This window comes from Meleagris gallopavo, chromosome 2 (genome assembly GCF_905368555.1).
Source record: "Meleagris gallopavo chromosome 2, MGAL_WU_HG_1.1, whole genome shotgun sequence".
Lineage (NCBI taxonomy): Eukaryota > Metazoa > Chordata > Aves > Galliformes > Phasianidae > Meleagris > Meleagris gallopavo.
Genome location: NC_139405.1, coordinates 42,139,516 through 42,164,184, shown reverse-complemented (window position 1 = coordinate 42,164,184; position 24,669 = coordinate 42,139,516). Strand labels below are relative to the sequence as shown.

At 44.3% G+C, this 24,669-nt stretch overlaps 2 protein-coding genes across 2 annotated transcripts; both read right to left on the bottom strand.

The window, feature by feature from the left end:
* Nucleotides 1-3,393: 3,393 nt before the first annotated feature.
* On the bottom strand, nt 3,394-4,666 carry PRR18 (proline rich 18). Its single transcript, XM_085219876.1, has one exon. It carries the CDS (start codon nt 4,627-4,629, stop codon nt 3,598-3,600), a length of 1,032 nt encoding a protein of 343 aa, XP_085076002.1. The 5' UTR covers nt 4,630-4,666; the 3' UTR covers nt 3,394-3,597.
* Nucleotides 4,667-5,804: 1,138 nt separating this feature from the next.
* Nucleotides 5,805-20,432, bottom strand: SFT2D1 (SFT2 domain containing 1). The gene is made up of 8 exons (XM_010707088.4): nt 20,275-20,432; nt 15,766-15,852; nt 14,099-14,181; nt 11,342-11,423; nt 10,217-10,252; nt 9,452-9,510; nt 7,995-8,024; nt 5,805-6,490 (listed from the first exon to the last, which is right to left on the bottom strand). The coding sequence occupies exons 1-8, from the start codon at nt 20,422-20,424 to the stop codon at nt 6,451-6,453; spliced, it is 567 nt and encodes a 188-aa protein (XP_010705390.2). The 5' UTR covers nt 20,425-20,432; the 3' UTR covers nt 5,805-6,450.
* Between the last annotated feature and the right edge of the window lie 4,237 nt (nt 20,433-24,669).

The following is a 24,669-nucleotide window of genomic DNA, read 5'->3' as shown; positions in this document are numbered from 1 at the left end:
TAATTTAAACATGGCGACATTGCAGGTGGGAATTGAAGACATCACTGGTCACTACCAGTAAGTGGGTCAGAGTATTTCCCATTTTGACAGAAGCTTAAGCTCATTGGAAAAACTAGAAAGCCATGGGATTGAAAGCGGCAGATTAATATTTTTTCTACTATCTGTAACTGTGAGCAATGACACGCTAATGGCACCTTGTGTACAATCCTCCAGATACATCAGCCGAGCATCAAGCCCAAGATGGCCTGCATAAAGTCAGCTTTTCAAAATTAAATGCAGCTCGGTGACTACCTACCTATGAGCTGAGAAAAATCGTTCTGCTTAGAACATATAGAATCATACAGTTGCAGAATCACCAAGGTTGGAAAAGACCTCTAAGATCATCCAGTCCAACTGTTCACCTATCACCAATATTTCCCACTAAAACATGTCCTACAGTACATTTAAATGTTTCATGAACACCTCCAGGGTTGGTGATTCCACCACCTCCCTGGGCAGCCCATTCCAGTGTCTGACCACTCTCTCAGAGAAGAAGTATTTCATCATTTCATCATCCAAACTGAACCCCCTTGGCACAACCTGAGGCCATTCCCTCTAGTCCTATTGCTGGTTACATGGGAGAAGAGGCCGGCCCCCACCTGACCACTACCTTCCTTCAGGGAGGTGTAGAGAGCAAATATGTATGTGTATGACTGCAAACATCAAGCAGAACAAAGCATCCTCATCTCGCGTTTAACACCAGGTCATCAGAGCATGCCTTTTGTGCCAGTTCTGCAGTTGCAGTCATTAGAAACCAAGGTGGAGAAAGCACATTACCATGTGGGGAGGCCCACCGGGTTAGAATCATGGAATTCACTCTTAAGATTTATCATTATCCGCTCCCCTTCAAGCTGTGAATAGATTCTGTTTAGCATATGCAATTGCACAGCATTGTTCCCACTTGGATTCTCCATTCAGAAGATGCCCAGACAAGGAAATTGATGAAAATATTCCCCATCCTCACTGTGAGACTTACCTGGAGAGCTGTTGGTACCTCACTGACAGATGTGACCTGTACAATCAAGGCAATGCTCCTAAACAAACAAACAAACAAACAAACAAATAAATAAAATTGGAATACCCAGAATTACCACAATTTGCTCTCTTCTGTGTTAATCTGAGACCCCATAAACCACACAGGGAGCAGCCACGGCTTTCTACACCATCAACATTGGTTGCAGCTGTGTGTACGCCAGCACGATGCCTTGAGCATGTGTGCAGGGAAGGGTTCCCGTGCAGCACGCCGTATCGCAAGCTGCTACTGCAGCCGTCAGCTGCTGCACTGGCACCAGAGGACAGAACAGCTCGTTGTTCAGCTCTGTCCTTCCAGCAGTGCTGAAAAAGGCTGATAAAATCCCAAGTACAGAGCTGCTTCGTTAAGGCTGACATCTCGCTCTTTATAAATGATTTCACAGCAATTAAATGTTATTCAACTCTTCCATTTATTTTATTTTTTAAGTAGGGACATTTCTTTTTCCGTTTCATTCAAAGCTCAGCATCGACCAGCAATCAGAAGTGCGATGACAAGAAAGATTAGGAAACCATTACATCCTCAGTCAAAGTGCTGAAAACTAAACATCTGGTGACCGTTACTAAACAGCTGGCTTAACCGCAATATAAAACTAATGTAAGGACTGGAAATCATTCCTAAACATTTCATAGGAGTTAGAGTTGATTATGCTTACAGGTGCCTTCCAGCTCAGGATATTCCATGGCTCAATGATCTGTTCTGCCAGCACCTCCAAGTGATAGGTAAGCCCTCACGGAATGAATGACCTAAGGTCCTTCTCCTATACCTCACTGCAAAAACACATGCCTCCAGTTTGATAAAAACAAAACAAGAAAATTTAAAGCCAGGTTGTTCCATCAGAGCAGCGCAGCAATCATCTGCACCTCACTTACCACATGTCATTCATCTAGAAAAGGAGACACATGGAGAATGGTTTTGTTGATCGTAAATCACACTGATGTGCTCAGAGGAAGGAGGGAAGCTCTCTACCCTGAAGCAGTACCGATTACTTTAAACATGCATGGCAGCAGCTGCTCACGGCTCCATCAGCTGCTAAAAGGGGTCTGAGTTGGGAGCCTCGGGCTGAGGCTCCTGCTGACATCTGACATGCACAGAGCAAGGCCTGGCTGGCACTGCCCACACCACCCTCCCCAGTGTGTGCTCCCCACCCGTGACATGGAGGGGAAGCAGGGATGAGTTGACATGGGATGTGCTGGGCACCCTGATACTATTTTCTCAAAAGAACAAAAGGTTTTTAGGTAGAACGAATGAGTTTTAACTGCAATAGAGAGGGAAGCTACATGCAGAATCAACACAAGTAACTTATTATGAAGAAAACAACTTCCTTTGCCCTTCTGGATACAGCCTACAAGACCTACAGACACTTCAGATAAGAGCACTTAAAGGTTGTCACCCAAAGAGAAGAGAAAAGACAGCCAATACCGGTGCTCAGCATTTGCCCAGGCAGCTCTCTAAAAGCTCCCATTCCCACGTGAGTGAGGGGCTCATCTCCAGCCCAGCTGCTGTTCTCCTCACTGCTACCCCAGGAAAGAAGTGGCCCAACGTGCAGCTGGCACAGATCACGCTTGGCAGGAGATGTGCCATTGTTAGGGCAGAGCTGCCCGGAGACGCCGCTGGAAACTGGCGGATGCAGCACAACCACGTGCAAATTCGGGTAAAAAGACACAAAGGCGCGTGTGCTTCAGAGCTGGCGCTACGGACAACTCGCTGTGAAAAGACAATCACTGTCCGTATGTTCTCGTGCCCCACGCTATTTCCTCCAGGCTTTGAGCAGAGCAGTTTCACACCTGCATTGGGTGGGTAATATTTTCAGTGGCCGTACCAATGTATCCCAATATTCTTAAAGCATTTCCGCTCTCATCCCTGAGGCTTAAGAAGGAAAAAAAAAAAAAAAAAAGCGTTTGAACAAACCCAGATCAAAATGAAACACTGCACAGATGCGATGCAGTCTCACTTTATGCAGCCGAATTATCGTTTACCATTTATCTCCCGTTACTCTAGGGAACGGTCACCGCAGCCGCGCATCACTCTGTACACACGACTCACAGCACAATGAAACCCATCGTTTCCAATTCGCGGCACTCAAGCGTTTCATTTTACTTCATAAATTCGATCGAGCGGCTCCCGCACCGGCTGGCAGAATGTTTACCCAGCGCGGCGAACGCCGCCGTTCCACGCCGGTTGCCGATCGGCGGCGGCGGCCGCCAGAGACAAGGAGGGGCGCGCCCCGGCCTCGGGGCCGCCAACAAAGCGGCCGCCGCGCTCCCATCTCCGTGCGGGGCGGCGTCCGGGAGCACAACAGCAGGGAGGGACGGAGGCCGTCGTACCACAGAAGTCACCGCATTTATTCAAATAAATAAAAATGTACAAATGTACAAAACAGTCGCGCGCATCTTACAAAGGAGCGGGAAGTCTTAAAAACGGCGGCGGGAGGATGCCGCTCTCCGCGCCGGGCGGGAGCCGGCGCCGCTCCTTTGTCCCCGGCTGGCGGCGGCGCGGCCCCTCCCGTTACGCCCGGAGGAGGCGGCTCACCGCGCGCCCAGGTGCGGCAGGCTGCCCAGCCGGTCCCCGCGCTCGCGTCCGGCCGCGCTCTCCACGCCTCGCAGCCACTCGGTGCACTTCCGCACCAGCCCTTCGTCCGGCGCCGCGCCCGGCGCCGCCGCCTCCTCCTCTTCGTATTCCTCGTCGTCGTAGCGGTGCCGGTCGTTGAGCAGGGATACCTTCAGCAGGGCGCGCACGTCGCCGCCGGACCGCGCCCCTCGCCGCGAAGCAGCCGCCCCGCCGCCGGTGCCGGGCTGGGCGCGCTGGCGCTCGGTGCTGCGGCGCTGCAGCAGGCGCACGGCCTCGGGCGGAAGGCTCAGCGCGAAGCGCGGCTCCCCCGCCGCCCCGCCCGAGCTCTCGCAGGACCTGCCGCCCGCCCCCGGCGCCCCCGGGCGGCCTCGCGGCTGCGGCGCGCCGGGCTGGGGCCGCGCGCCTCGCTCCGCCGGCGGCCGCCGCTGAAGCGAAGTACAGGGCCAGGAACCGGAGACGGGGCCAGCCCTCTCCGCCGGCGCCCCTCGCGCCTTCCGAGCCGCCTTCTCATCCGCCGGCCTCGGCGCCGCCTTCCTGGGGACCGCCGCCGCCGTCGGCTTCTTGGGCTGCGCCCGGGCGGCGGCCGGGGGGGCCGGCAGGAGGGGCGGCAGGGAAGCGGCGCGGCCGGGTACCCCGTCCTGCTCCTCGCCTCGGGCCCAGGGCAGCGCCGCGCACCGCCCCGCCGGCGGGCAGGGACCCGCCGCGCGCCGCGGCTGCAGCCCCATGGCCGGAGCCCCACCGGCAGCCCGGGCCGGCGGCGGTGCGCGTGTGCGCTCGGCGGGCGCCGCCGGCCGCGGCTCGGTCCTTCGCAGCCCGCCCCCGGCCCACCCTCCGCCCGCCCCGAGAACGGCCCTCCCCTCTCTTCGGGAGCTCGGCGGCGCCGACAGCCCGCGCCGACCGTCCGCGCCCGCCGATCGGTCCCGCTCCGCCTCCGGTACACGGGCGCTGCCCGGTCCCACAGCGAGCCCCAGGCCCGCAGCAGGCTCCATCTGTGCAACGCACAGGAAGCGAGAGCCGCACCGCTGTGCCTTCACAGGCATAGAAGTGCGTCGTGCAACGAGAACGCACTGTCTGACCTGTCATACTGCAAACTAAGACACGATGCGAAGGAGCAAGAGGTGCCACAGAAGCACACAATACGGGCTCAGTATGCGGATAAAGCAGATCACAGATCAAGTCTTCAAGAAAGCGAGAGTAACATGGTAAAATATACCAGTTACATGTACATGACAGTGTGACAGTATATGGATTTTTTGACTGTAGCTCTTGAACTCATTTTATTTTGGTGCTCTAATGCAAACCATTAAATGGATGCTCATCACCCGACACGCAACATAAACAACGCCTCTATGGCCAACACAGCACTAACTGAAGGTCGCAGTGATTCTGTACCCAAGCTGGCGGCCAATGGGCAACAAAAGCTCTGCGACAAACTGCCCATCCCCGAAGCGCTCCTCACAGGATGGAGCCTCCCTGCCATCAGCTCTGGTTGGTGCCACTCTGGCCTCCACCACCAAGGCAGGTGCATCCTCACTATCTGGAGTGAACTCAGCTTGCGGTGATGCACCCAGCGTCCCACCACTCACCGTGGCTTGCACGAGGCAGCACTGGGAAGGTTGTGCCACTGTCTGCCCACACACCGAGTGATGCCAAAGAGGCCCAGGGCCCGCAGCAGGATGCGGGCTCCCTGCTCTTTCACCGCATTATAGAAGTTATCTTGCCTCACTCAAGCTTTATCATCACCAACCAGTTACGGTTTGATGGGCAATTTAACTGCAAGTTCATGCAGCCACCTCTTGTACAGCTTCCCCACACGTGTTAATTTGTGCAACAGATGCTGAGATTTAACAGGAATGCACTGCAAGGTGGCTGCTGAGCCAGAATCCTCAATGCCATGTGGCATTTCCCCCCCATCCTAGCACTGCAGCTCACATCTTTCCACATTCCTTCTTTCTTTCATCTGTGGAATTTAAGTTAGAATGCGAAGTTTGTCCAGACATCGGCAGGAACCACTCCTGCAAGTGTAACTGTATTTGGATACAGTCATAAACATACACTCCCCCCATACATTTTCACACTTTATTAAAGAACGATCCTTAAAGCACTTAGCCCTCTGTAGCTGATTCCTCAGTAAGGAAAAAAGTTTAAGCACCTTTCAAACAAATTTCTGTCACAACTCATTTATTTAGACATTATCCACAAGTTTGTTTAGTAAATAGTTTTTATGTTTAATAGTAAAAAAAAAGTTGAAAATATAGTTTTAATAAAAATCAATGCGCTTTTAACAGGACTTCCACATATTCTCATTAAGCTTTCTCCATAAAACACAAGTAGAGCAATTTCAAAGCAGCAGTTACCTTACCACATCTTTACAATGCTCATAAAACTCTGTCTTTGGAAAAGCACACAACAAAACACGACGCAAACAGAAGCGGTGCTGCAGGTTTCAGACAGAACTGAAAAAGCAAACCCGATGCACACTGCCCAGCCTGCACTGCAGCAGCCCACCTGCACTGGGGAACGAGCTGTGTTACTGCGTGCAGGGCAGTTTTAAGACTGCTCTTTGCAAACTGTTTAAACATACTTTGTTTTTTTTTTTTTGGTTAAAAAGCCTGAAGGTTTCAGGGTGAAAAGTTCATCCCGTGTAGTTTGAAAACTGTTTCTAGTAAAAGTTATTTAACCCCCCAAAGGCAAAAGGGGAGGAAAATACTAAACTGTTACTGGGAATTGCAGGAGTGGAAAAGTAAGGCTTTCCAAGGGAAGTTCACAGAAGAGTTGCTTTAAAGTACACGGCGGTCCTTGTTTGCAATTTATTCCAGACAGGACGTGAAGCATTTTATCACAGCGTCCCTTTGAAGAGAGAAAAAAAGGCCAGGTAAGGGATTTGTGGGTTCATTTATAGACATCAACCATAATGTACAGAAAATGAAAAAACACTCCAACAATTTAAGACAGTAATCGTTAACCAAATGCAAGCTCTGAACTGACACAGGATGTTAGTACCCATCCATCACCAGCAGGAGCAAAAGCTCATACCCATTCTGGGCTCTGCCCTCACCGCTCCTGCACTGCATACAGTGTTACAAAACTGCTGTGCAGCACTTTGTGGCTTAACCAAGGCTCAGGGCTGTTTCACAGTGACTGGCCATCAGGGCTAGAGGGCACAGCCAGACCCAGGCAGCCACCAAAGCGAGTCTGAGCCACTCCTGAGATAGCAGCAGCTGGCCCTATTGGGACCGTCACATGGCCACAGGAACTACAAGAATTCAAACCATTCATTTTGACCGGTGAAGCTTGGGATGTCAGGAGGAGCAAACCCACAATGTGAAACATCAGTTAAAGTATTTCACCCATTGCAATTGTATCAAATATATGAACTGTCTTTAAAAATTCATGCCGCTTAATTCTCCGTAGACCAAATCACAGAATGGCCTGGGTTGAAAAGGACCACAATGATCACCTAGTTTCAACCCCCCTGCTATGTGCAGGGTCGCCAACCACCAGACCAGGCTGCCCAAAGCCACATCCAGCCTGGCCTTGAATGCCTCCAGGGATGGGGCATCCACAACCTCCTTGGGCAATTTGTTCTGGTTGTGTCACCACCCTGCGTGAAAAACTCAAGCTTTAAAAAGAAGTCTGTATTACAGACTTTCCTGCAAAGCTGCAGAAATGCTATAGGTTGAGAAGATAAGAGGAATAGATAGCAATTGCCGTTTTATTTCCTCCCCACTTTCACGACAGAAAACCTCATTAAATAATACACACGAACTTAGAAGCACCTTACTCTTTGGAAAACATACTGCCAAAAAGCCACACTGCATTTTACACGAAACACAATAGAAAAACCGTTCTTTACTGTGTTTAATTGCATGTGGTTTCACTGTGCGTTTGGCTGGCTTGTGTTCCCATTTCATACACAAAAGAGGGAAGCTTGCCAAAAAGTAAATGAAAATAAACACCAAGAATTGCTTTTGCCTCTCCTAAAATGATGGAGAAATTCAGAAGCAGAGTTAGTGGCTGAAGTTCTGCTTGCGTGCCTTTAACTAAGGGCTCAGATCCACCAGCTAGCTTTAATTTAAGAGCTGGAAAAGCAACTACAGCACCAATGCATTTTTAAGTAAGTGGAGGAATTAAACAAAAATCTTTTCAGGATGAAAATTAGAATGAAATTTAACAGAAGATTACTATGCACTTGTATTTCAAGCTCACATCAAGTGTTACTCTGAGCTCACCTGTATCATTTTCTAAAAATTAGAAAAAAAAGGATGCTGTGTGTCCACATACTGAATTAAAGGACTCTTCTCTCTCAAGCAAACATTACCAGCTTTCCATTAAAATGGAATTATGCACTCACCTCGCATAAGGAATATATGACAAACTATACCTGAAAAACAAAGAAGAAAAAAAAACATTTTACAGAGTTTTCCTGTCTTTTTGAGAGCCCCACTGCTGTACTTCCGACCAGCGTTAATAAAAGCAATCTGTTCTTGATAACATTACCTACTGAATTTAATGTTTCCTTGTCCAGTTCTGTTTTCTTTTTTACAAGAACTCAATGTACTGCCAAGGACTTCCTGGTTTAGTTTTAACTTCATTTCTCATATAATTTATTACTTTCCTTGCACATAAGCTCAACTTTAAAAAAAAAACAAACAAGTCTGTAGATTTACTGTCATCTTCAGATTCAAAAGGAATATAGATTTCTGGGAAAATTATACCCTTCAAGACAACAGAGACTTTTTTTTTTCAAGTTGAAAAGATACAATACTACAAAAATACAGATCTAATAGCATTTGTGTAGCTATAAATACAGATGCATGCTGTAAGAATAATACGCTGTGGTTATGACATTCAAACAGCTGGCTCTCTATCATCTTCTGAAACTTGCTTCTCACAGCCCTACAGGCTATGCTTTGTCCTCGTCCTCACGCTGCCCAAGTTCTGAGATGCCTGACAAATGACAAACTGTCTGCTGCAAACAGGTAGAACACAGTTTCAGCCAGCAGTCTTCCCTCTGCCTCCAGCCAAGCGTTCATCTGGGTCCAGCACAACACCATACAGTCCTTGTCCTGCACAAATGGTTATTATTGCTCCTCAGATTCAAGTTCAGTTTACGATGCTACTTATTCAGGGCAAGTTCAAACAAGAACTGTGGTCACTTTGGATCAGTGATATTTTAGTACCAAGTAATTCACCCAGGACAAGGAAATCAATTTAAGTTCAGCTGCATCTCCATGGAGCAAGAAATCGCTTCTAAACTTTCTTCCAGGCTTGCAGACGTTCACCTAACTGTGCCCACACATCCCCAGGCCCAGCCCTTTGACTGTATCTGGCCAGTCAGTAGAGTTCTGCTGCACTAGACTGACCCTCTCACAACCACCCAGCAGAAACTATTGTGGACAAAGTATAAAAATGTGATTTAGATTTTTTTTTCCACTTCAAAGATTAAGACTCAGAACTCAAAAGAGAGAGCGAGTCATCAGAACCAGGATGTATAAAAATACAGTTACTTTCACAGCAGAGAAAAGGCATAAGAATTTGCTTTGGCATACACTTTCTTTTCATAATGATTCAAAAAAAAAAAAAAGTCCACACATTGCAGAATGTATTTAAAATTACTATTTTTGCAAGATGACTGCATATAGATTTTGCTGGGCTTACATAATCTAGCTTAGGAAAACACATAATTGAGGCCAGCATCTGGGCACCCTACAGGAAGGGAACACAGACATATCTACCTATCTGTATGCACACTGGTCTATAAGTGTGCAGGTGTAGGGGCATGAGAGAAGAAATCAAAGCGAAACTTACCAGGTCATTGCCAAGAACTGCAATATGCAGAATATCAGTGCCAAGCCTTTTTTGTTCCACTAAGTCAAAATAACACAAATATTGCAAAAGTTAGTTTCTTTCACATGGGTGCACACCGTGAATAAGCGCAACAGACTGGCAGCCAAAAATGGAGTTAAGTGATGAGATTTTTATTTCCTCCTCTTAATTATTTTCTTTCCATTTTGATTCTACTTTCATTTATCTATCGCTCCGTTAGCACAGTGCAATGAAAACCTTCTCTGGCATTGAAAACACCTAACAGAATGGTAACACTTCAGTTTCCACTCACACTATATGCCTGCCAATTTGGAGTTCATTTCAGCTACACATCTAATTCTATGCAATACATAACACAGTGTTTTCAAAACGCTCTGGACACTCAAAGGTGTCTATCTGTTCCAGCTCTCTTCCTTTGTGTATCTTAATTAGTTTAATGGTCTGAAGCTGTTCCTAAAGACCACAGCCTATTTTCTGACAGAAATAGGTCAAGTATATTTTCAGTTCTTAGTCTAAAGATTTGCAGGCAGACCAGTGCTCTGGTTTGTGCGTTCTCATCTACATCGCATGCAGGTGGAAGGCTGTATTTGTAGCCAACAGATTGAACACTCCACCCAAATTCAACTGCGGTTAGGAACTCATCACATACAAGCTTATCTTTCTTCTACAACCAAACCAAATTTTAAAGCAATCAATAAAATAACTGAGTTATATTGCTATTCAGGGGAACAAAGTCTTCTCACTTACCCAGAAAACAGCACACAGAGTCAAAACTAGAAAGAGCTTGGGGGAGAAGAGACCAAAAAAAAGAAAAGAATTAACATTCTAATACACAACAAAGCACATACAAAACTGCCTCAGTGTTTCCAATAGATAATCAGTATTTTTAAGAATTGATGCATGAAAGAAGTAGAGCCAAAGGCTGTCACACAGTGACTATCCACTGAACTTCACAAAAACCAGTGTTTTCCAAAGCACAGTATGATGTGCTCCAAGGCCAAAAGCGTGGGACCACCTCGGAAGAAAGGGAGGCAGAAACTGCCTTCAGGAGTTGAAAGAAATATGACCAGGTCAATGTACTCATATGCGTCAGGACTACTGAGTGGTGGCATTAGATGATAAAGCTTGCTTGAAAGCAGCCAAGGAGAGTGGGAATTGTTCTACTAGTTCAGCACACAGTATTGCTCTCAATCCAGTATTCACAGTATCAATATCCGACAAGACAGGTATGTGCATTACAACAAGCAATCCATTCCTAAATACCCATTCCTGCGTTTGGCAAATACAGCTCCTCCCGTGCCCCAGCTCTTCCCCTCCCCCCCCTTTTTTTTAATATTGTGACAGTAATGAAGAAGCCAGCAGGGAGCAGCTGCCTCATATAGAGTGAGAAAGCTGAAGATTTATTGAAGCTAATTTTGCAGCTCTTTTTTTTTTTTTTTTTAAACTCTTTTTCAGCTGGGGATCTGTACTTAAAATTATACATGCAATCTTTCAAGGTTTTAAGGAAAAATACTATTTATCCTATCCTTACCCTAGGGGCTGGGTCTTGTTTTTCCCCATCCTCCTGGAAGAGGAAATACTGCTTAATGGAAGTAAAGGAACTAAAGGAGAACTGTGAGGATGAATAGGTGGTTTTCTTGACTTTGACAGAATATGTTTTTTCCCCATCTCTGAAAGCACTGAACCACTAAGCTATATAGAGTTGCAGCCAACAAACAACTTCCCAGCTAGACTCGTTGATCACCCACTCAGCTTGACTATTATTATTCAGTACAAACAAGGTGTGGATTCAGAAATACCCCCCCTTTCACAGAGCCTCAAAACCTTTTTAGCAAAAGAACATATAGGGGAAAAAGAAAAAAGTATATTTACCAGCATTACAAGTGTAGCAACTAATCTTTTGGGCTCAAACATCGTCTTCAGTTGCTTCAGAGGCCCCATGAGGAAACATGTACTAACGTGAGGGGAAAAGAGAAAAACAAAAACAAATGGTAAGACACATTCAAGTAAATCTTTGCAAAAGACAACAGATAATTAATTGGTATTCCAACAGTCAGATGACTACAAAGCTATGAAAGGCATTTCAGTGTTTACCAACAGAGACCTGCTAGGATGAAAGGTGAAGCAGTCCATGAACTCACCAGTCCTGGAAAAAGCTCACATATTGAATCACCCTTAGCTATGAAATTCTTTCCACACTCATTACCACACCTAGCAGAGGGTTGTCAATTTGAAACTGATTTTGAAGCTGTTTTAGAACAGACTTGCCAAAAGTACGCACAGAATTCAAAGACCAAACTTCTGCAGAAAACTGTTTTAAAAACCAAGCTTATCACCCAGACAGCACACAAATACCTTCATTCAGGATTATAGAAAAGCTCTAATTTTTTTTTTTGCTTAAACTCAGCAAGCAAAAATATAAAAAGAAGAAAAAAATTCAGTAGTTTGTATTGAATCTCCAACTTTCTTTTCTGAACTTGGAGAGAAAATGAGATGTGCTGAGTTCCAGGGCCCTCAGCACAGGAAGGACATGAATTTGTTGGAGCAGGTCCAGAGGAGGGCCACAAAGATGATCAGAGGGCTGGAGCACCTCTCCTACGAGGACAGAGAGAGATGGGGCTTTTCAACCTGAAGAAGAGAAGGACCTTATAGCTGCCCTTCCACCTGAAGGGGGCCTACAGGAAAGCTGGGAAGGGACTTTTTATAAAGGTAGGTATCAACAGGATGAAGGGAAATGGCTTTAAACTGGAAAAGAGTAAAGTTTAGACTAAATATGAGGAAAAAATTCTTTACTGTGAGGGTGGTGAGACACTGGAACAGGTTGCCCAGAGACACTGTGGATGCCCCCTGCCTGAAGCATTCAAGACCAGGCTGGATGGCACTTTGAACAACCTGGTCCAGTGTGAAGCGTCCCTGCTTGTACAGGCGGTTGAAACTAGGTGATCTTAAAGGTCTCTTCCAACCCAAACCATTCCATGATTCTATGAAATCTATCATCAGCTCTCAGCTTTACCTGTTCATCCAAAGAAATGTGATGTGAACCAAGAATTCACAATTATAGGAATAATAATCCGGCTACACATATTGAGACATTCTCTCCTATTGAAGCCACACCACTTCGTAGAAAATATTTAATTAGAAAGAGAATCCCTATAGGTAGGTAGTGGTCTGAATGTTTTACTAGGGAAAAAGACACCCACGTTTAACTCCCCTTCTAGGTAATGCTTACTTATATATGTAAATATATGTATATATATGAACAATTGGTGAGCTTGTTCCCAAAAGCCCATATTAAATGGAAAAAAAAAAAACCAAAGTAATAATTCTCAATTCAATAGGAATATGTATTTCCAATTCTCTTCATTCCAAACTAACATCTCAGAATATCTTATCTTGGCCCTAAAATTAAATTAAGAGTTAAGCACTGAAGGACAGATATCACAACAAGAACACCTCCAAAAGGTAAGAGAATCCACAGGGTGCAGGAAGGCTGGAAAAAAAAATAATCCCAAGGACTTCCACTTACCTAAGTTATTTCTTCCACACAACACATCCTATAGGAAGTCTATTCATCAGTCCAGGGAAAAATCAAATACGAACTATTACTTCCATATATACTGACAGATAATACAGTAAAAACAGGCCAGAAAGGACTATTTACTTATGCTGGTAGCTTCATTTTTTATTTTTTATTTTTCCTAATTCAGAGACGCAAATCAGCCTGAAAAAGTTTAAATCTTGTCAGGTTAGGGTTTCATTTCCTATTTTTATTTCCTACTGTACTTAGAGCACAGCTGCCTGCTGTTTACATCAAACAGAATTACTGAAAGGGTAGAGGGCTTCTTTTTACTTCCTATTTTAGCTGCAGCTCAGGTTATTTTAGGGAAATGTTGAAAATAAATACCAACCTGTAGTAGCTTTCCTCTCAGCTCACAGAGAATCAAGACTTGATTAATACAGATTTTCTAAAATGCTAATTTTATCTGGAGTAGTGAAAACACACCCAGGGTACAGTTAAAAAGTAACAAATAACAAACAACAAAAGTAAGGGAGAAAAATGGGAAGACACAGTTTTGCCTACCCTAGTAGTAGTAATTTTGTCTTGTTTTAATGTAAGGTGAGGTAATTACATAGAGACAATTCCAGTATAAATAACTTCACCCTCCAGCAAGTTAGTTGAGAAGCAGTACACCACCACACCACTCTGATATTAGTGTCACACTGTCCACGTTCAGCTTAACAATGCTTTGACTCAGCAGTTACACAACAGCCACAGAGTCCATGGAAGTAAGACCAGCATCCACTCACTCTAAGTCCCACGACTTTGCTTTAATTATGCCAAGACAGGAGGAGGAAGACGACCAACCAACAGAATACTTTAACTGACTCCTTATTGACACTAATCCACAAAGCAATCATGTAAGACATTTCACTAAAACAAGAAAAAAAAAGGGATAACTGATATTCTCTGCTTACAATAATTTCAAAACTAAGATTTCTATTAATATTCCAGTGTGAAAACAATGTTGTTTATATACATTAAATACATATCATTATAGAGTAAAAGGAAATGGAAATGTAGATGAAAAAGAGAGTGTTTTCCCAATAATAATAATAAAGAAATCATACCTGGCCAATGCAGCAATGTTTCCCAGGGTGTAAAACACTGCAAAAAGTTTGATTCCCTTTGGGAGCCATAACAATGCTGTTCCCTTAAAAAAAAAGTATATGTTTGCAATTAATTAATTCAATTTGTTAATTATAGACAATAAAATCTTCAAGATTTTCAGAGATTACAAGAGTTCCATTTAACACACATGGACACATGACGATGCTCAGTCCTGCTGACAATACCCGGCGTGCCTCCGTTGCCACCTACTGGCAAAATAATGTATTGATTTAATCCCCTTTGCAACAATTTTACAACTAGGCTACGTTTACTTACAGTGTACCTAAAATTCATTTATATCTTTTAGAGTCTCTTTTGGACATTTGCAGCTTTGTCACGAAGCCCAACAAACGTAGGACATAATGTATCTACCAGGCAGCATCCACATGAAATCAAGGAGGTCAGATACACGCCTGCATGGGATGGCTTCAGTATTTCTTTGAGGGCCTCCTTAGCATTGCAGCAAAGATCAGAGAACTGAGAGAAAGGGTAATTACCAGCACTCAGCTCCACCCGGCAAAGCTCAGCTAGGGAGCTGCCTCCAAACTAATTAAGATACCCGAGGTCCATAAACACACTACTCAAGTCTTGACCCTTCCTTATTTAGCAAGATACCCAGAGGAGAAACTTTAGCAAAACCTTAAGGCCTCTGATCTGTGGTTTCAGTTTCACACCACATGATACAGAAAAAAGCATAGAGATTAAACACTTAAACAACAACAACAAAAGAAAAACAGCAGCAAAAAGAACGTTAGCCTGTGCAGAAGTAGATATTGAAGCACAAACCTGGTGCATGTGAGCATGTTAGTTAAATATTCCTTGTGAGGAAAATAGCAGGGAGCAGTCAACCAACCAGTTCTTAACTCTAAAGAGAGAGGGTTTCCAACCTGACCCTGAGCTCCCAGGACTAGCCTCAACAGGCAGCTGGCAAATTTTGCACCTGCAGGAGAATCCAGCAAGTCACTATGGCTAAATGCCACGACATGCTGCTCCTTCACAGCTGTTTTCTTTCCTAATTACCAAGTCTCCTCAATTTTAAATAGTTTTTACAATAAACGAAAGAGTAGAATAGTTCAGTCAGAAGGGACCTACAAGAATTACCTACATGGATCCAAGTGCCTAAACACTTTGGGATTAACCAAAGCTTAAAGCATATTACACAGTCATCACCTACTGAAGTGTAGGTCTGACAAGCTACACCTGTGGTTTCTTCAGCCTTTAAAAACCTCTCAAGCTTCCCCTTTCTTTCCCCGTTTCATGAAAAGAGTACACATATAAAAATAGAATGGGTATAAATTAAACAGCAAAAACCTCTTTTTAGCACACCATACACGTCTAAGAAAGAAATACAGTATATTTTGTCTGTGTTCATGCCTCTTAAGAAGAAACTGCATTACCCTACAATAAAAACATTCTTTGCTGTGACTGTAAGAAAAATGGCCAGAAATACAGTTTACAGATCAGCAGCCCCTACGTGCTACTTACACATTTTACAGTCCGTTAGATTTATGGATATAAAATGTAGGATTCAGGATCAAGTAAATACTATCACATACTACGTATGAATATTAATGATGTTCTACCACAGAGCATTTAATAAAGTGTAGAGTAAAAACCAGTTACTTACAAGAATAGAACATGCAACGCCAGCAATGAAACATATGGCAAACCACTTGACTCGTGTACCAAAGCTCAGTGTTGAGGCATCAAGAACCTTAATAGGAAGAGAGGAAAACAATGGATATTACAAAAACAGCTTTGAACAGTCTTAAGGACATTTTTTCATTACTAGTAAAGTACTTCATTTCAAAAAATACATCAGCCCAAACCAGTTATTTTACCTTGTTTAAACACAGATGCTTGCACGTTATTTCCCAGCTTAAAAACTATGTTTACAGTTTGGGAACACACACAAAAATGACAGAACCTATGAAGATATATCCTCACAAGAAACACTTCTCCATTTTCAGAGACCTTCCCTTCCCCAGGTAATTAAAATTCTCATGATTATACCGAAGCAAAACAGAACTTTTTGTTCCGAGCTGAATCCTCCTACGATGATACCACTCTGCTCTGCTTCACTGTCCTTATGAATGCAACGATCCTTTGCAAGCATCCCAATTCCTCCTTGGTTACTGTTCCTTACAGGGTGAAGGTGTAAACATATTAACCCAGCTTGTCTCACCAGACAGTGAATTGCTGAAAGGGATAATTTTGCTTCCTGTTTCTCCAGAGTGATTTCAGTACCCGAAGAGCTGAACCAGCCAACACAACTTGTGAAGCGGGAAGAGAAATAGCACTCCTCTTATTTTCTGACTTAGTCTATGCAAGAGCGATAAGCCAAACCAGCTCAGCAAGATGTCAGAACAGCAAGGCTTCCTGATATGGGGAAAGAGGGAAAACCACAGAGCTGGCAGAACAGCCCCTTTCAGCAGTGCTGACTTGTTAAGGCCTATTCAGCTCACTCATCCATCCACATTGTGCCAGGTCATTAAAGTTAAGCATGCTCTCTATGCTTAACTGGTTTATTAAACAAATTAGTACGTCAGCTTACATAAGATGGCTATAAATCTAACTTTCCTTTTTGTTCAAGTGACACAAGCAAACTTCCCTCTAGTTTCTTGTCATCTGTTCTGCAGATATTTTCAATCAAACGTTCTAAGAAAACAACAAACAACATTTTGGGCTTTCTTAGACCATGTCTGAGACATTTCTCCCACTCTTCAGAATCTTTTCAGAGTGATATTTGGTTACTACTTCAAAGGATTTCATGTCTCCACGAATAAAGAATCCACACTTAACTGAATCAAAAGGAAGCACATACATGCTCACACTGTAATGAATCAGTCCCTGAACATGTGTCAACAGAGAGCAGTTCGGACTACTTTCTACTCATAACCTCATTTAATCAAGTTAAATACTTTGAATGCTTGCTTTACAAGGAAGATCACAATACTGAAAATACAGCTTTTATGTTTGCATACTGACTGAACAGACATTGCTGGAACACAGTATAGCTCTCCATTTTGTTTCTTCTCTGTGCTCAGTTAAGACAGAACTTCCCAAAGGTCAGAAGATGCAGCTTACCTTGTTAGGTTCACCTTTTTATCCTTACGTATGCATTAAAGAAAGACAAAAAACAGTAACTGAAAGATGGCTTAGTATTTGAAACCATTTTTGACAGTTGTATTCCTGAATGCTTACAAAGGTGAGAGGGGCAGGAAGAGCTGGCAGCATACAAGTGAAGGTACACGTTCAAAACAGGCAACATGTTTTCAAATCACATTTATACAACTAATCACACCTGCACTACAAGCAGATCAGTTCTTTCCACTCCTGATCAGAAACGAACTACTACTGAATGTAAGATTAGGACTTTGGGGGAAAAAAAACCCAAACATGTCTGACCTAAGCGTACAAGTAATCCTGGATTTCAGAAAAAAAAGAGTTGGCACTACTTTCTAAAATACTTGCCTCAGCAGAAGCTGTTACTGACAAAATAAGACAGAATTTCTTATTCTATACCTGAAAAGAAATTCTTAAGGAGAACTGGGAAATGAAGGGGGTAAGGGAGTTCCTGTAAAACATACTCAGTTTGCTATACTGCTCTTCAGTTTATTTCTAAACAAGAAAAAAAAAAACAAACACACAAGACAAAACACAACCAGAAACCAATAAGTAGAAACCCTCATTTTCTACAGCTGATCTTTAAGGAAAAGTGCTCGGGCAAGAAGCAAAGATTTTTATGCAAAGGTCACTCCAAAAAATGATATATATATATATATATATATATAAATATATCAAAGAAACAACCAGAGGAAACCCAAGGTGGACACAGGAATCTGGAATACAGACTTCCTGAACCATAGGGAATTGTCTTGCAGCAGCACACCACGCAAGCTGCCAACAACAGAAAGCAGTGTCTGTGGTGATGGATACTCAACATGGACATCCAATAAACCATGTGAATGATAACCTCTAAGGCTGCCTTTGATCAAAAGCATTTATTGAAGCTTTGCTCATCTGCTTAAGCTCCCCTCATACATCACTGATCTTACTCACTGGTCTTAAATATGGGCAAAGAAAAATATAATAGTAACTTTTTCTGCTGATCTAAAGAAAGATTCTAGAAGTTCAAAGCCACATCTTTCCTTGTTAAGAAAGCTACCAATATGCCACTAATGGAGAAAACACACTTCCAAACGGATGTTTTTGCAAGATTGAATTCTTTAGCTTGTTTCAAAATTTTTGTGTACTGAGATACATTTTCATCTTTCCTTCTGTGTATTTTTATCAAATCCTCAGAGCAAAAATAAGAAATATCCAGGCTGTTCCTCCATGCTAAAATCTTGTTGAATGCTTTAAGCAGCTGTTAACTGAAAACCAATGGGAAATTACAAGGAGCCAGAAAACAAGCCAGTGTGCACCTTTTTAACATTATTTTTGTGTTGGAAAACTAAATGGCACAAGTCTGCACTGAAATCGTCATTACACCTGTATAGTTACAATTTATTACAGGTTGTTTTTTTTTTTTTTTGGCAACTCCCTCCATTTTTTTTTTTTCCCCAAAAATTGTTGATCAAACAGCAGCAAGACAACAGTTGATTATCTGAAGAGTTTAGAAAGTGCACAAAGATCTCATTGAATCACCACACAATCGTCTCACTTTACTTCAAGTTCCTTTAACAGGAATTACTGCCGACCTCATGGTTATCGTTCTGCAAAGATCAGGAATGAGCAGAACACGGGGACATCCATGAACACAAACCATGTGATTGCTATTACACAACTATCAACTCCTCTTAAGAGAGGATTCATTGTGTTTAATCAAATGCATGCCTCAGCTCCAGAAAGGCCATCTAAAACACAGAATGGTTTTACTGACATTTAACAAATGAAGTTCTCAGCTCAGTTTCTGCTGACAACACCTGAAATACCAAATTATTAAATATTATTAAATATTAATTATTTAAAAATTAATTATTACTCAGCCGTTTATTGACAGATTGCTGCCTTGAAACAAACATTAGCAGCATTAAGTGAAAGAGAATTCTCTGTCAGCATTTGTGTCTCATTTGACATGTGCCTAAATAATTCTCTCGGCATTGAATTTAACGCTAACAGGAGTAAGTACTTGGACAATTGTCAGATGAGAACCTGAAGGTGAAGCATCCCAGGCAGGAGCAGCTAGCCCTAGCTTAGGCATGGAGGGGTATAGACACTGCACTGCTTTCAGAATCACACTGAGTACACAGCAACTCAACCACTTCACTGTGGCAAAGAGGCTAAGCTCATGCACTATACAGACTAGCACCAACTTCACATAAAGAAGCACATCAGCACTCAGCTGATGGAACTAATATTGTGCCATGGATACCAACTATACTGCAGCTGTTCTGGTTCACCAAAGCTCAGGCTGAAACTTCTTTGCTTTCCAGCTTCTTCTGCCATGCTCCTGCATCCTGCAGCACAGGAAACCAAGATCTGCCATGACGTGGGGTGCTTGGATCTGCAGTCACGCCAACTGAAAGAGAGCTGGCTGCATAAATGGGTAACCAGATCTTTATGAACCGAGCAGCACTCAGACCGAAGTGAAATCTCAGAAGCGTCAGATGCCTATACCCAGCAGGGAAATAACTGAGGAGGGGAAGGAAATAAAAAGAATAAGCAGTACTTCAGGAGGACGGGGTAAAAAAAGAACTTCAGCACACTATACAGAGAACTACGTGGCTAGAGAACACATTTTTCGCTTCCACAAATTCGTAGGAGAGTCAGTACATGTAGCACGGAGAGACCTCGTTAATTTCAAGGCAAGACACAGAAAGCAAAACCAACGAAACCCAGACCACCACTGCGCCAGAGCCCTTCCCCGAGCAGGGCCAGGCCCAACACGCCTCTCCGGCGGCTCGCACGTTCCGCACTCCTCCGCCGCTCGGCTTCCCGCGCCCCACGGCCGCGCACTCAGCGGGGGCCGAGCGGCACCCTACGGCCCGCTCCTGGCGCAGGCACAGCCCAGCGGGACCCGCGCCGCTCGGACAGGGAAAGGCAGGGCAAGACCTCAGCTCAGAAAGCGGGTGAGAGCCCCACACCGCCGGTGCGGGCGGAAAAGGACGATGAGGTCTCCGCGAGGAGGTACCTGCGCCGTCAGCCCCTGCTCTTCGTCATCCTGTCCGCTCAGCACCCGCCGCAGCTTCTCCATGGCGGGGCCGGACCGCTCGGCGGCCCTACCGGAAATGGCGGGCTCCGCCTCCCTACAGAACGGCGGCTGGGCGCATGCGCGCAGCATGGAGAAGGAGGGGATGGAGTGGTGTGGCGGAAGGGTTGGTTTATGTGCTTGTGGGTTTCCTGCTTGCTTCGGAACCTGCTTATTTCAGTATGTTCATTAAAAGTGATTTGCATTTGCTCAGTAGTGCGATTTCTCGGTTAGTAAACCCTTTCACTTCCCTAAGAAGGGGCGGCAGGCAGTGTGTGGTGCGGCGGTGGGAGAGGAAGATGAGATAAGCTGTGCTGCTGCCTGAGTGAGACGCGATAAGAGAAGGGCACAGCCCTTCCCCTCCCTGACTCCCCAGAGCTCCTGGCCAGGTCCACATAGAATCAGAATCATAGAATGACCTGGGTTGAAAAGGGCCTCAATGATCATCTAGTTTCAACCCCCCTGCTATGTGCAGGGTCGCCAACCACCAGACCAGGCTGCCCAGAGCCACATCCAGCCTGGCCTTGAATGCCTCCAGGGATGGGGCATCCACAACCTCCTCGGGCATTCACAACCTGTTCTCCTATGTGTTTTGCAAGTAAAGGCCTCTCAGTGAAGCTCTTGGATGCCTGGGTGCCGGGCAAGCATGGTGCAGTGCCACGGACGTGAGCAGGAGGCAGTGAGTGGAGGTCCTTGGTGACCTCCTCATCTGCAGCTGGCCCCATGATGTCAGTATGGGAGTGTGGCTTGGTGGCAGCTCTGTAGGTAAATGCTTCCCAGCATGAGTTGCTGTTCCTTTAGCCCCTCACCACCCATGCCCTGGGTAAAAATTACCCAGAGTTTACTTTTATTGTTATTTCCCCCATGCACCAAAATGCTGTTGGCTTGTGGTTCTTCTAGAAGCTATGGCATGACAACAAACATGTCAGAGCATGACAGTCTCGTCCTCACCTTCCCACTCCCCACAGCTGAAATATTTGGGCTCGTCTGTAAAATCAAAACCATGCAAGCATTTGTGTACCTCAAAGTCTTCCCACAGAGCCCCAGCCCTGTGAACACAAGTGGCTGCTCAGCTGACTGCTCAATTGTGATCTTTGAGGAAGTTGTGCATGGCTAGGGAAAGTCACAGGAGCAGGACCACCAGTGTGGCTAAGGGAAGGCTACCATGCACCTTTCATGCATGACAGAGTGTGAAGGGAGCCAGAAGCAGCAATGAGTGTTTTCCTGAGCTATGACCGTGCTGACTGACACCTGCTTTGAATGTCCAGCGTGCTCCTGTGACCTCCTGATGTCTTCCAGAGTATTTTTAGATGAACTACCATTACCATGCCATCAGCCTCTAATCCACTCTGTCTGGGGAGGGGAAAGGGCTGTGCGTCAGGGTGCAGGAACTGTGGAAGACTGAATTGTTGTGGCATAATGCATGCAATTAGCCAAGGCTGAGGCCATAGTACTTGTGGCAGCTCCGTGTTTGTGTTTTCTGCCTTAGGTCTGTTCATGCCACAGTTCCCCAGTGATGTATGTCACCAGTCTGTAGCTGAGATTAATGCCACAAGCCTAACACATCTCTTCTCCAGCTTGTTATCTTTTCATAGCAAGGCTGAGCCTTTTAATTCAACTTGGACACTGAAATGCTAATACCAGGAATTCCTGATGTAGGCTGCTGTGGGGAGCAGGCCAGAGAGGTGTCTCCAGCGGTGTCTTCCCAAAAATCCTCTGGGCAGTCTGGGTATGGGGATCTGGCATGATGCAAAGAGCATGCTCTCCTCTGAACTCTGCTTTATGGCAATCCAGGGCTCAACGGTGTTCAAACAAGCATTAGATCACAGAATCATAGAATCACCTGAGTTGAAAAGGACCTCAAAGATCATCTGTCTAGTAGAGCATGCACTCAGTGGCTTTGTGCAGCTTCATGGTAATTGCCTCTGCTGTGACTCAAACCTTTCCAGATCCAGTCATCACTTCGTTAGTGTCAGATATTCAACTCATTCACAGCCCTCTGATGTGGGGAGCTGAGGTCCAGAAAAGCAACTGCAGAAATAACAGCTGCTTCCCAAAGTGGTTGGCACAGTAGTCAGGTGTGTTTGTGGTTCTTGTGAGCTACTGGAAAGCTTTTCAGGGAAAGGTAATAACCTTTATTGGCTCATAATGCAACCAACGCAAGAACATTATGAACAGCCTTGTTGAGTTCATCTTTCTCTGTGGCATCATACACTTGGGTCAGGTATCACAGAGGTTTGGTTAACTAATACAACAGTGGGTACCTTGCCAGATCTTTGAGCCTTTGAACCTGTTCCTCTTCCTAACAATAATTTGGCTGAGAGCTGATGCTAATGTTTACCAAGTTACAGTACAAAACCACAAAGCATTAGATTACTGATCACATTGTTGGTTTCATCTGTGCTTCCAGGTGACCCATAACATGAAGTGTGTACAGAAATATTTGTAATTGCTGCCTCATATGACTGCCCTATGAACAAACAGAATAACTGCCTTGAGATCTCAGGGACAAGGAGACACGGTCTTCTCAAATGTGCAAGGGAGAAACATTTGATATAATTCTCTTTTCCCTTAGCATTACTACATGTTAAAATCTAAAGATCTTTCTGTGCTTAAGCCACACTTTTGGACCCAGGCAGACTGCAGAGGGACAGGTTAGAGGAGATTAATATCTTGTCCTTCCAGGAAACAGCTTTAAGATTTCACACCACCACATCTCCTACAAAGGATGAGCAAGGATACCAGTCTCGTTTACCTCAGTACCACTCTGACAAGGCATCTCTTCAGTTAATACAACTCCAAGAACAATAAGCATGATAGGAGTCTATTCCAACTGCCCTGTGTATCAACCAACAAAAACAAGTTACAGCTTGATTCTGCCTCAGATAATGTATAAGTTAATTAGTTCAAAAGTATTAACATTTTTCAAAATTGTAAGCGGTTTGCTTTGTGCCAATACATATTTCTTCACAGCCAAGAAGAGTGATCACGTAAATGCTTGCCAGTGCTGCTATAATCAGCATTGCTTTTACCTGCACTGAGGCTGAGTTCGGGGCAGTTATCCCCATGTAACTGTTTCACTTATGCAAACAACATAACCCAGATTTCATAATAATGAATAGGCTGAAAGTTCTTAGGCTTGTTGCCATAGTTACTTGAAATCTACTGTTAAAAAGGGAAGGAACAAAAGACAGAGAAGGAGAAAGAGTAGGAAAAGAAAACAGCGATATCAAGGCCAGGGTTAGGTCATAAGGATACAGTGATGACCTTGAAGGAACAGAGTCTTGGTGATGACACTAAAAAGCATGCTATCCAGGCAGCCCATCTTTCTGCACTCTGTTTGCTGTTGGGTTGATCTTATGGACATCTTTTTTTTTTTTTATAAGGGTTACCACAGGGGCAAAACATATGCACTGGCTGCTAATGGATTGGCAAAATGGAGAAAGGGATTGGGTGAAGAGAATTCTTTCACAATTTACTTACTAAAAAAATGGTGACAACTTTCATTTCACCTTACAAAGATAGGGAAATTTGCAGCAATGCCTTATTCAATCAGAACAAACTTTTTAGTCACTGTTTAAGATAAAAGCAGAAATATTCAAGTTCTATAAAAGCAGAACAGCAGATGCATTGTTAGCATTTCTCTTTCCCAAAAGCACATGGAACCAAAGTGTCTTGTGAGATATGGGCTGAAGACACAAAAGAGTAACTGTGTGTATGAATCTTTTGCTATGACCATACTGTTGGCAGTCCATCCTCTTACCATAAAGAAACGGTTGTACTCATAATGGCTTTGTGTTAAGCCAACCTGTGAAAGGATCACTGTTGCTATTCACTATTTCATCTTTTTATTCCTGCTGTTCTTCACTTCCTTATAACTGGTATGTAAAGCAGTAATGTGCATGCAGCCGTGCCAGTGTAAAATTGGCTTGTCTACACCAGAAACACACATAATTTAATTAAGCACATTTGATGCCTTACGTAGACCGCACTACACTTTATACTGACATTCACGGAGAGATCTAAGGGAAAGCACTGGAGTATTTGGAAGGTTCCTCTGTCCTAATTTAGCACTACATTTTCTAAACACTTATACTCCAAAGCCTCTCTCAGCCCCAATGAGTTAACTTGCCTATTCTTGTCATCTTCCCTCAGTCTGTAACGTGGCTGAGAATTTTTCATCCCTTTCCCCCCCCAGTTCTCTATGCTGCTGTCCTTGCTCAGATGTCACCATTGTGCTTTGTATGGAAAACAAAAGATAACCCACAATGCTTTAAGAAACTACATTAGGAACGTGTTTTCTTGAAGAACTATATTGGCAGTAGTCTCAGTAAATAA